The following is a 13,139-nucleotide window of genomic DNA, read 5'->3' on the forward strand; positions in this document are numbered from 1 at the left end:
TTTGTTAAGATACACACAATTCACATCTCGCTCATTTCTTTCTACAATGACCACAAGCAAGTTGAAGTGGCACAGTGGTATGTGGTTAGTACGCCTTCTGTTCTACATGTTGTTTCTGTATTCACATGGGCTTCCTCAAGGTTCTCTGGCTTCCCCCAGATCCAAAAGATATGCAGGCTCATTTACAGTAAGTCTATGTATTGCTTGATTATGTGTGCCACATATTCCTGGTGAGGGTGCTGCAACTCCTGCAACCTATCCTGGAAGCTCACACACAAACAAGCACAGAGGGACAATGTAGAGGCACCAATTAACCTGTCCTGCAGTTTTTTTAAAACAGAGAGGAAATTGCAAAATGTATTCAAACTAGGTGAGAACATGCAAACTCCACACATAGAAATTGATGCATAAGATGTGTTTTAGCAAAGACAAACACTAGGAGATAAAGATAAGGATTAACTAAATGAGAGAGAATAAAGCAGCATACACAAAATCTACTTTCCTTGGCTTTTGATGTGATTTCTATCTAGCTTCCTTTGAAAGACTGGTAGGTACAAACAAGATGGAGATTCTTATCTGAGCTACGTTCCCCAGAAAGCTGTGAGGAATGATCTGCTATTCACAGTTACCTAAATGGTTGGCCTAAGATGGTTTAAAACCAAGAAGCAAAAGCTTCCAGATCAGTCTTCATCTGCTGCCTGGAGACAGAGGGAAGATCCTCTGTTATGTGCAATATTCACCAGAGGAAGGAAGAGAAGTTAGCACCGGACAGACTGACCAACTGAATGACAGCTGGAACTGCAAACTTCTGTAAGTTCCTACACATGGGGTTTGGAAGACTCTCACAGGAACTGCCCAACTGAGCTTATTACAGAGATGGCTTGTGAAGAAGTTTAGTTAGAAGCTAAAAAGGGGATTTAGGCTTTTGGTTTATACTTCAGAGTTTTGGCTATTTTCACTGCACTATAAATAAAAGAGCAGTTTATCTTTATCTTATGTAGTTTAGTGTGTCTGGTTTATCTAGAAGTCTAGAAAGTCTATGAGTGTTTCACAGTGCACGTTATAGCAAAACCGTCTATATACTACCTCTCGTGATCTAGTCGTAATTATTCTCCTTCCTGTGGCTGGAGGAGGGCCCAGAACCTTGGATCCAAATGCAATGTGGGATATGTCTTGGTTTTTATTGTTCCGTGCACTAGCTGTCCTGGTGCTGCTTGCTTGTTCTGCAAACGAAAAATCAAATCATTCATCTGTACAGTATATTGACAAAATACAATTACTGTGAGCTATACATACCACTGAGTAATCAAATTGATGCAATCTCAATCTAACATACATATTTCATCTATAGTTCTGGACATTTCTATGTACAGTATCATTGTAAACATTTATTTCCAGTTATACGTGTATATATATATACTGAATTATTGTTTTGTAAAAATAATATTTTAAATTCATATTTCGTTAGTATTTAATTAGTAAAACAAGATGGTTTTTAAGGTGAATAACCATGCTGAACTCTTTTTTCTTTTTTTTTTAATTATATAATGTTAGCATCCCCAAAGGAGTTGGGCAGCCAGTTGACTTTGGACCCAACCCCTTTGGGGACCCTTAGAGGTTTTTTTCTCCTTACTAAGGAGTTTTTGGTTCCTCTCCTCTGTTCTCTTCTGATCTTCTGTTCTATATTCACAAAATGTATGGTTACTTGCATTGTTAAACGCCTTGGGGCAACCTTGTTGTGAAAGGTGATATATAAAAATAAATTGAATCGATTTGAACTTCCTCACTAACCTCTTATTAAAATATAACAATTTAAATCTCTCACAAAGCGTAAATAAAATTACACAAATTAGGAGCGTATTTTCTGTTTACAAATTCAGAATGTTTGGGTACTCTGTATAATAATAATATACTGATGCAAAAACATAAACATAAGAAAGACAACACTCAACCGCTTTCTCCCTTCATCCTCATATCATTTCTCCCAAAAAGCACAGCTGGAACTCTTACTGCATTCAGCAAACAGCAGTACAACCATCTGTCTCTAGCTACAAATGGAGAGCAAGGTCTTTTGACCGTAAGCAAGATGCTGTATTTAATGTTACTCTGGCGTCAGTATTCACTTAGGATGCCAGATCTAATTAGTCAAATGTCAGCAGAAATAAAAGATACTTTCCTGGGACCACAATTAGAGTGGACATCTTATTAAATGTCATAAAAGCAAACATTAGTTAATGGCTAAAATACTGACAATATAAGAATTTGTAAATAAAATAGAATTCTATTTCTTTATCTGATTATTTTTAATTACTTGATCATTTCGATTTATTGTAATGTTTTATTTTTTTTTACTTTCACAAATGAATATTTTGTTGTTTACATTCTTGAAAAGCTCCAAAGTCTGAAAGAGGATGCCAAAATGCCATTTTCCCTCTTTAGTGGTGTACCAGAAAATATAACTGGCTGTGTCACAAAGTGACATTACAATGGTAAAGATAAGCACGTACTGTATGCAGAGAAACAAACAGCACATTGCAGCAGTTTACAATGACGAAATACCCATTCTAGAGCCATTGTAAGGACTGAGCAACATGCAAAATGCTCATAGGAATTACATTTCCTATGGTTCACAGTGACAGCTGCAACCAAGTGTGAAAGACACCTCATGAAACATGCAACTCCCACTTGCATTGTGATAGGAAATACAGTGCAAGGCCCCCTATTGTACTGTATGTACTCTACAAGGTGGAAGTATGAAAGCTATGAATAACTGGGACAGAAATACTAGCCCCTCCTGTGACTTGGTTTTATTTGATTGTCTTTTTTATCTGAACTGAATCATGATTTACTCACTGAACATTATAACATTTAATGGTATTTGCAGAAACCTTTCTGATGTTTAATAAAGCTTGCTCTTAACAGAACCTTTTCCTATATAAAAAAAACGTTTTCATATGAAATCAAGTTTTGCATTATTAAACTACTGTATGCTCTAGACTTATCCAGGGAGTAAAGAACAACCAAATAATTCATTTTAGTGCTTCCTACCTTTTGAGATAGTACATTTTCCGTGCAGATAAAACTGCAGTAAAAATTAGAAGGTTGATTCCAAATGTGCCAGTTGATTCTAAAAAGCATGTACAGTAGATGAAAAATTCTTATGTAGTGGTTAAGTGGTTCTATACAGAACATTCTGAATTATTCTGTGCTGTCTTATATTGTAACCCACAAAAAGATCTTCCTAAAGTATTTTGCTTTCCTTTTTTTACATTCTCTTAAATTGTCTTCTCTTCATATCTTCTTTATAACCTCGAGCCTTTGTCCTCACCTTCATCTACAGGTTTGTCTCTTACTCTCTCAATCTCACAGTATATTCTTTCTTCTCAACTTCCCCTCTTCTGTATTATTTTGCAGAGCAGGAACCCATTGTAAACCAGCTGAGTCTGGCTCCAAGGTGTATCATATAGCATCTGTAAGTTGCTTAGTTTGCGGACCTTTTATCTGTATAAATATCTTATACAGTGTTGGAAATAATTACTGAAACACAAGGATAGAAGTCAGAAGATAGTGTTCTATAATGTTCTAGATTATGCATTATAAATAAGTAGCTTTTGTGCAAAAATGAAACATTACCAAGTACAGTACAGTATTATATTAACATGCCACAATGTCATTAGCTATCAGACAATGCTTTAAAGTGTCACAGTATCTCAAGGCATATATAACGATAGACAGTGATATGATTGTAGAGTTTTATATATTCAGTGAACACCATAGCCCCTGGAAAGGAGCTGACATGATAAGAGCATAGAAATAAAAGTTTTAGCTAAAGAAGACCACTCCATAACTTCTCTACAACTGTCTATAAGACTCTGTTTGGACTCATGAAACTTACTGTTAATAGTAGAAGAGGTCAGGAAAGAAATTCCAACATACTCAAAACTAATCTGCAATGTAAATTCTCTATGTCATACTGTATATAAAAATCAACCAGAGATCTCAAGATCTTACTGAAAATGCAGGTTCTAAGTTTTCTTCAAGATCAGATCATTATCATAAAATGGTGTAGCTGCTAAGAAATCTTAACTGAGCAGAATTTGCAATATATAGCTACTGTACTGTACTTTTTCCTTTATTTCCTAAACCGTATTACTATACGCTGCAAATATCTTTCTTCGCAGGACCTATAGGAATAAGTATAATATCTATGTGTTGGCTGGTTAGAATATTTCACCATACAAAAGGAAAAGACAAGACTGATAAAAGAGTTAATAATGATTAAATATGAGAAAGGAAACATTAAGTTTCGGCTGTGGAGCCTTCTTCGGGTGTGAGAAAGACAGGGAAATCAGCAGAGATTATATAGCATAGGAGAACAAAAGCCGGGAGTGTAGAGGAGGCGGGAGCAGGAGGAGGAAGAGTGGACACTCAGGTGGTGTGAAGTCGAGAGAAGTGAAGAGAAGTGTGAAGTCGAAACCTGCAATAAGAAATCAAAATTACCCTGAAACTGGGTTCACACCTTCCCCCTTCTCTTTACGACAGACTCGTTTCCTTCTAATCTTCTCTATTCATTTGCAGGTTTCAACTTCACACCTCTCTTGATTTATAATCTTTGCTGATTTCCCTGTCTTTCTCACACCCAAAGAAGGCTCCACAGCCGAAATGTTGTGTTTTCTTTCTTCACTTTTCAACATGGAAGAAACCTTTACTTCTTCCTTTGCATTCTGTGCATGCTGATGCAGCTACCTACTTGAAATGATTAAATATGACACTTCAAAGGGGATGACAAATACAATGCCTATTTATAATCTAGTCCTAGTATTTAGTTACATTCTAGATTTCCTTCTTATTCCTTACATAATACGAAAGACTTTTAAATGGAATATACTGCATTAACACAAAGTTACAAAAGTATTTTTATATTAATAGATTAAAGTAGTCTTGTTTAATGTCAATCCTCTTTAATTATTATTAGGTTTGTTATGCTAATAACACAGAGACCAATTACAAGGGCTCATTTACATGAAAATTCTCCTGGTATGAATATAATTTATTTCTGTGCCGTAACAGGATAAATCAACACGTATAAGACAGCTGTCAAAATAGATAAATATGCAAAGATAAAAAAGACTATTGAAGTGGAAATAGAAATTATAATGAATTACTAGAGCATTTATTTTTGTCACAACAAGCAAAGATAATTACAGTCTGCAGGTATGAGTCACTGACCCACGTTCAGTTAGGTTTCAAAGTAAAATCACTCCATTGCAACACATAGAAACTGTTAGCATTAAATTAAATTCTTTTGAAATGACAATTCCATGCAGTCCGTTGCGATATTTCCTCAAGGCTTTTAAAATGATAATGATAAATCAAGCACAGGCACAAAATTAAAATCTCTTTAACACATACAGACTTATATATATATATACAGTATATATATATTAAAGACAAATTTCTGTCCCAGTTTCTTATGTTTTAGATATGCCTGTGTTCACTTTCCCATGGATATTTTAAAGATTATAACATAGAACAGTTGTAATTTTCATTTTGAAGGTATATTACTGATGATCTTGACTTAAAACTCATTAAGCACTCTGGAATACAACACACAAATGAAAGAGAGAAAGGAGCTCCTATCAGTCTCCTTACACCTGCAACCTACTTGAGGTTTGAAGTTTGAATAAAAAATAATGCTTTGATAGTGCATTTCACTACAGACTGGAAGGTAATCAATAAAGGGCCATTTCCCCATACGAGAAGGAAAACATTGTGATATTATTTAAATTTCAATAAACCTTAATCTTGGTAACTTATTCTAAACCAACTATATACTATATAGTAACAAGTAATAGGTTTATTCCATGCTGAAAAAAGAAGAAAGAAAACACAACATTTTGCCCATGGAGCCTTCTTCAGGTGTGAGCTACCCACCTGAACTAATATATACTATATATATATATCTTCCTAAACGTGACTGTTTTGGAAAACACAACCCTTAATGAGGTTATAGTATAATTTCTGTAAATCAAAACTCAGTTTTACACTGTTGGATACCTTTTGCTTGATTGTTTTATTTGCTGCCTTGAGAAAAAGTGCTAAAAAGATTATTATTCTAAATATCCTGGATATCTCAAAACTCCTATGCTCTTCCCTGAAGCACGCAGCCCAGGCATCTGAGGAGAAGCCCACAGCACAGGCAATGCAAGTGGGCAATGAGATCCTGCCTGCTTGGGGGGTCCAAGTGTATCAGCAGATACAGGAAGTGACCAGGATCAAATTCAGCATGGTTAAAGTATTGCTGTTCATGGCAAATATTGTGGGTTGGATTGGGGAATGGATGACACGTCACTTGCCACTGTTGAGAGCCCTTGCTTTTTTACCTAATCATCTTTCAATAGCATTTCTAAAGACTCCGAAGTGAGGCTAATCTTGGCGCCTGCACAAATTAATTAAAAATAAAAAACCAAAAATTAATTGAATGCATAAGTATTCACAAATGCTACTTTCTACATAACATTGTGTGATTAAAGGTGGTCCAACTATTATTATGAGATGGTATGGTCTTTTTAAAATGTCAGCCACGTGAATCAAATACATGAACAAGGACTACAATTTTCAATGTGCCACACACATGAATATCATGAAGTCATATCTACAGATACAGTATACTAAAACAATGCCATACAAGTCAATGAACTGCAGTATAATCAGTATACTGTATAAATATCCTGTATATGCAGTAAATACAATATGATATCATATGGTTTTAAAGCCACAAAAGTACAATATGTGTGAAATATATGTTTCATACTCAAAATCTAAAGCAAAATTGGTTCTTAATTACTTGTTGCTGAAATAAGCATTCAGACAAAATGTAGAATATTTTAATGAGGATGTAAACCTGAAAAAAACACATGCATTCACAACAAGCTAAAATTTATATATCTGGCTTAGTAACTTTGCTTTGTAAAATACTACTTTCAAAATACTACTACAGTATAATACTGTAAAAAGTCATAATATACAGTATAAAATTCTAAAAAGCTGAAACAGTATACAAATTCCTTTCTAAAATTGGAAAAGATTGATCCTATGGGGCTGAGCATTGATCAGGATTTGAAACCAGGTGTTTTGGGTGACAGCCCAGAATACTTCTATACACCATGTTAAACATGCACAGTGCAACCTGACAGTTTGTAACACACTATGTACGGTGCATTATTGCAGATGTTCTGTGTACTTCTTATCGTCACATGTTCTGAATGGCTGGATCTGCAGAAAACAGAAACTTATAAACAAGGAAGTCCTTGAGGCCTAAGCCTTGACCACCCAATACAGATGTAGTACAGATCATTTACGGCCAGGGCGTCTACCCAGCGTACGCCGGAGGTGGAGGCTTCGTCATCTCCGGATTAACGGCCCGCAGGCTCTACAGGGCCTGCAAGGAGGTGGAGCTGTTCCCCATCAACGAGATGTTCATAGGGAACATGTTCTGAATGTTTGGTAAAAACCCCATAACGTGGGACTGGGGCTCCAGGTTAGGCTGCAGGTTGCTATGGCATGTGATTCACCGGCCAAAGATGATCAACAGTTGGCACTTGTGGTGCATTAGATATTAGTGAAACGATTGCTTCATTTAATCTCTCTACCGTGCATGTTTAAATGTGCTTAACATGGAATTTTACAACTTAAGGGAACTTTTGGAAGCTGTGCATAAAAATAACAGAAGCATAACGTCTCTAAATGTCATAATCAATATTAATTTAGGAAAATAAATATATTATACATACTGTATATGGCTGGGAGTGATACCTAAAATGAAAAAAAACTACACAACAGTATTCCACCTTCATAAACATTTTATGCATCAAAGTCTTTAACTCGATCACTTACTGTGTTTATTTTGGAAAAGTTTTGATGTGCTCATTCTAACTATATTAAGTTGATATAGTTAAAAGCCATAATGTTTTAACCTTTCCATGAATACTTGCTGCTGTTATTTCAGTAAAACGTTGTGTACTTTTTAGAATCTGCTTTATAAGGAATATAATATGGAATCGCATAACTAAAGATATTAATAAGGAACAGCACATTGGTGCAGTTGGTGTGGTGCATGCCTCTCAGATCACAGAGGTGTGGGTTTGATTCCTGCTTAGGGTGCAAGTTTTTCTTCTAACAAACGACTCCTTTTAAAAAAATAAAATAGTAACTATTATTACGCTATATTGACTTATATATATCACAACGTGTTCGATGTTAAATGATATTAAAATATAAATGAGCAAATGTGAATACTGTCAATCGGTTCAATATCAAATTATTTATCGCTGTAGGGCAATTTAATACAAGCCATTACAACAAGCCTTAAAAAGAAAATTGTATATATTATCAATATAATCAAGCATAACAAAATGGTATTAAAAAGATCACTGAAACTGAACTAAAGTAACATATCTGATCATTATTAACAATAAATAATTTCAATCTTCCTGTATTTGTTCAGGATCATTTGTTTTCTCGGATTTTTTATAACCATTGCTTTCTTATTGAAACACTTATTTATAAGACACCATATTTCAGATGTCAATACTTTGCGAACAAATGTCAGAGCCTTCAAACCACAGGCATTTTAAAAATCGCGATTTGTGAAATATTTCACAACTTTTATTTAACCTGGTTACCTGGTTGCATTTTTAGAAACCTTAATTTGAATAAAGCGGATTCCAGGTGTAAGGGAGTTGCCTTGAGACTGTTGGTTGCTGGGATAGGCTCCAGCTCCCCTGTACTGGATAAAGAGATCATAAAATGGATGGAACTAAAAGTATGTATACAAAACGCCTGACCATATAAAGTAAAATAATTGTTTTTTCACAATTATTCACACATTATGCTACATTTTTTATGCATCAGTCGAAGCGTTTTGAATTCTCTCGAAAATGTAAAAAATGTAACATAATACTGTACAGCACGATGGACAACTGATTATTTTATTTTTTGAAGAAAATCAAAAATTAGAAACAATGATGTGACCCTACCTAATTTAGACATGACTTTAAGAGCTATAAAAAACAGGTTTGTCTAGTTAAAAGCTGCTTTTTACTTGAGAATAATGGGTGATTTATCGTCCTCGTGATCAGCTTAGAATCTTTGTGTAAACTGTAAGTTTTTTAACTTTTAATGAAACGTTTTCAACATTTGAATTTTGTAAACGCAACATGTGTTTCGTTCAGAAATAAATTACAGTCTCCTGTTTTCCCGTGGTGTGAAGCAGATCAGCAGGTCATTAAAAAAAATAGCACACCACCCACTGAGCCCAGTCAGAGAAGCCTGGAGCGGTTATGGCCTTTAAAACATTTTAAAATTAAAACAAGCAACGTAAATCATTTCTTTTAACTTCAAGTATTTTAATTACATTTAAGTATAATTAAACATAGCTTTCTCACCAGTCAGTTTTATTTTTGAAACCATGGTTAAACAAAGAAGGAGCTTCCTAGTGACATTACATGTGGAAAAATTATATTTTTAAATACATTTAAGAAAAGTTTAATCTATACAAATACCACAAACTATTCTTGATTATATTTCTGAATGTGGCACTTAGTTCAATATTTTATAGACATCTGAATAAGAAAGTCAGACATTAGCATAAACTATTAGTATTAGTCATTAGTAATATTTGCACTATAACAAATTGTTGCACTTCTTACACATCTCGTAAAAACATTAATTTACAAGACTTTATTCAAATATAGGTTAAATCTGACTATCAAAAAATAAGTAAAATTCAAACTTATAAATAAAAAATAAAGGTAAAACATAATTTAAAATTAAGATAGGATGAACTTAGGGACACTGCCTGCTAGCCCCCTTTCTGTAAAAAGTCACGGGGGCAATGTCATGTAGCTAATTTACAGCTAGATACAATTTTATCTTGCCTCGTGAAACCGAAAATCTAAATATTTGTGAACATATTTACTTAATTTATCCGTCTCATTAATCTCACTGTGTTAATCTCACTGTGCTCAATCACACTGTCAGTATAATAAAAAACCCTGTGTTTTCAGGTGTGAAATAGCTGTTGTAACTGTTAATACAATTACGAATATAACTGCAATTCTCTCACAACAAAATACTACGCACACTATATTCACATTTCTGATAATTGCATATATCAAATGATAATATTGATATGAATAATAACATAATAACATGAATTAATTTTCCAAACCATCTCCAGGATGCTTGGAAAGAGTTTGGGAGGGATTATTTCATGCCAGCAAGCACATTATCACCTCACACTAGGAGGAAGGGAAAGTGCTGGTGGGCAGTTATTTCACTCTCCATCACTGTCCCCAACCCCCATCTCCCGGACAGACAAAAATTGAAAAAAATGCATTCAAAAGGGTGCAGTGTGTTAATACAAACTCTGCTAATAGAGCCGCTTGTAAGAGCAAGGTGACTTTCTGCTCAATTAAATGAAAGCTACAGGTTAGGGGTTTTCTGAATATTAATGGGACAATTTATTAATTGTAGCAGAAATCACGAGGTGCTTCATTATGGCTATCAGAAAATCAATCAATCAGCGACGTACATGCACGGATTCAATACACAAGATACATGTATTAATACATAAATTGTGCCTATAAAACATATCAGCCTGGATACAGATGGCAGATCTTACTGTGAGGGTTATTAAAGTGCAAGGTACATAATCACAAAGATGTAAAACACAAAGAATACAACAAAGGTTCAGTTTGGCTATATTATCGTTAATCAGTCTCATTGATATAAATTCACATTAGCTACTCAAAAGTAAATACATTACTCATGTGAACTGAATTGATATAAACTTGTGTTGAGGTAACAATTGAATTCTCGAGATGCAATGTGCCGGGAAAAATGAATCCATATCTGGAAAAGTAAACCCAATGGATTTGTATTTCCCAGCACGGACACCAAAGACCAGCTAGTGGCTGTGTCTAATCCCAACGGCGGTCAATAGGCATCTCACGGCATCCTCTGGCTCCCAGCCAACCAGTCGGGATGCAGCTTAGGAGTCGGACAAATTAGGAGGAGAGATTTCTGCTGTGGCAACGCACCCGACAGTGTCTCTCTCAGGATCCTACTAGTAGTCCAGCTGACTAGTAGAGAGTCTCTATGCACAAAGGGTGAACGCTGGTCCGAGCAAGTCACTCTTTAGGGGGGAAGAAACTTGGTTTGCTTCACGGTGTAGCGCTGCTGCTGAATAAAAACTTATTCAGATTGTCGACAAGAGTCCAAACATATACTTTGATGATCAAACGAAGCATCCAGGTTAGCGTTAGGTAGCAATTTACATATGGGCATTCCCCAGGTAGACACTTTGCTGAAACAAGGTTCCAGTCCTTATACAGACAACACTGGCAGTCACGTGATTGTCTCTGAGGGTGTGAAAATGGCCAGAGAAGCAAAGTTTCTGAGTGTCTTTTAAACCAGAACCAAGACAGGTGATGATTGGTCAAAAGTTTAGCGGGTATTTCAGACCCACATGGGGTTACCATGCCTTGCAGGTTTCTGATTGGTTGTTCAAGGTGAGAGATGAGGAACAATGATCTCTGACATCTAGGACTGCAATCAAGATGTTCCCAAGAATGTCACAGACAGACAGGCGCCAGGAATGGCCAATTATCAAGATAGCCAGGCATGGCTGGGCACATCTCCATTTGGGAGCTGCTCCTTATCTGAGAGAAAACACTTTCTTTACCCTCTTTATCAGAAATACTTTCTTGTAATTGTCTACTAGTCTCCTACATTGACTTGGATAAATTGTTGTCCACTCCTCCTTATAGAACTCCTTCAACTGTGTGATGTTTCACTTCAAGCCCCCCCACAGCATTTCTATGGGGTTAAGATCTGGGTTTTGACTTGGCCATTCTATAACCCTCCATTTCCTCTTTTTGAGCCATTCTTTTGTGTATTTGGTTGAGTGTTTTGGGTCATTGTCTTATTGCATGGTCTAATTACGGTCCAGCTTCAGCTTTTTGACAGATGGCCTCACATTCTCCTCAAGTACTGTCTGGTACAATGTGGAATTCCTGGTTGACTTTATGATGGCCAGGCCCTGAGGCAGAAAAGCAGCCCCAAACCATAATGCTTTCACCACCATGCTTTACAGTTGGTATGAGTTTCTTTTGTTCAAAGGCAGTTTTTGGTTTTCACCAGACATGACGCCTGACATTAGGGCCAAACAGCTCTACTTTTGTCTTATCCATCCAGAGCACATTGTTCCAATAATCCTGATCTTCACTTAGGTATTGTCTGGCAAACTTCAGTCGTACATCTATATTCTTTTTTGAGACCTCTCATGTAGGGCAAACTTGTGCAGTCTCTTCCAGATGGTTGCCTCATCCACTTTGACATTGACTGAGGCAAAACCTGCCTGTAAATCCCTTGATGTTATCCTGGGGTTCTTGGAAACTTCCTGCAGCATCTTTTGGTCAGCTCTTGGGCTGAATTTGGGCAGAAGACCTGGCTAGATAGATTGCCAGTGATTTGAAATTTTCTCCACTTGTAGATGATCTTTTGGACAATGGAGTGATTGACTACAAATTGCTTTGGAAATAGCTTTAAAACCCTTCCCAGACTCATAGGCATCAACTATCTTTCTTCTGAGGGCCTCAGAGAGCTCTTTTGATCTTGGCATAATGTAGCCACACACCACAATTGCTAAGACCAAACCAGACCACAGGTTTCTGATGTTTATAAAAGGCAGTGCCTTTTATGTTTATAAAAGGAAGTTACTCTCTAATGATTTTCTAATCATTTGCACCTGTTTTGGTGTACCTGATTTTAATTTTAGGCATCTGATGCAATGATAAAGGTAGGGGTGTACTAACTTTTTCAGCACAAAGAAATTTCATTTCGGATGATTTAAATAATACAAATGAGTGCAAAATGGGATTTTTCAATGTTATTTTTTAAAATTAGATCACCTTTATCTATCAGTATTGTTAAAAGACGATCAAATATAATTTTGTCCAAAAATGTAAAAAAAGACAATCCTTTTTATACTTACTTTTTCACACCACTGTATTTTTGCAATTTATTACTGAACAGCCACCTACTACTCTGCATTCTCTCCCACTCTTTTCTTGATC

At 35.8% G+C, this 13,139-nt stretch overlaps 1 protein-coding gene across 1 annotated transcript in view; it reads right to left on the bottom strand.

The window, feature by feature from the left end:
* Window positions 1-13,139, bottom strand: part of cfap20dc (CFAP20 domain containing) — a 163,118-nt gene that overhangs the window by 93,333 nt on the left and 56,646 nt on the right. The window contains exon 9 of the mRNA XM_088636177.1: window positions 1,087-1,223. Within this exon, the coding sequence (XP_088492303.1) occupies window positions 1,087-1,223 (137 nt within the window). The remainder of the gene's footprint in view (window positions 1-1,086; window positions 1,224-13,139) is intronic.

Source organism: Lepisosteus platostomus, chromosome 6, assembly GCF_059453375.1.
Source record: "Lepisosteus platostomus isolate fLepPlt1 chromosome 6, fLepPlt1.hap1, whole genome shotgun sequence".
Lineage (NCBI taxonomy): Eukaryota > Metazoa > Chordata > Actinopteri > Semionotiformes > Lepisosteidae > Lepisosteus > Lepisosteus platostomus.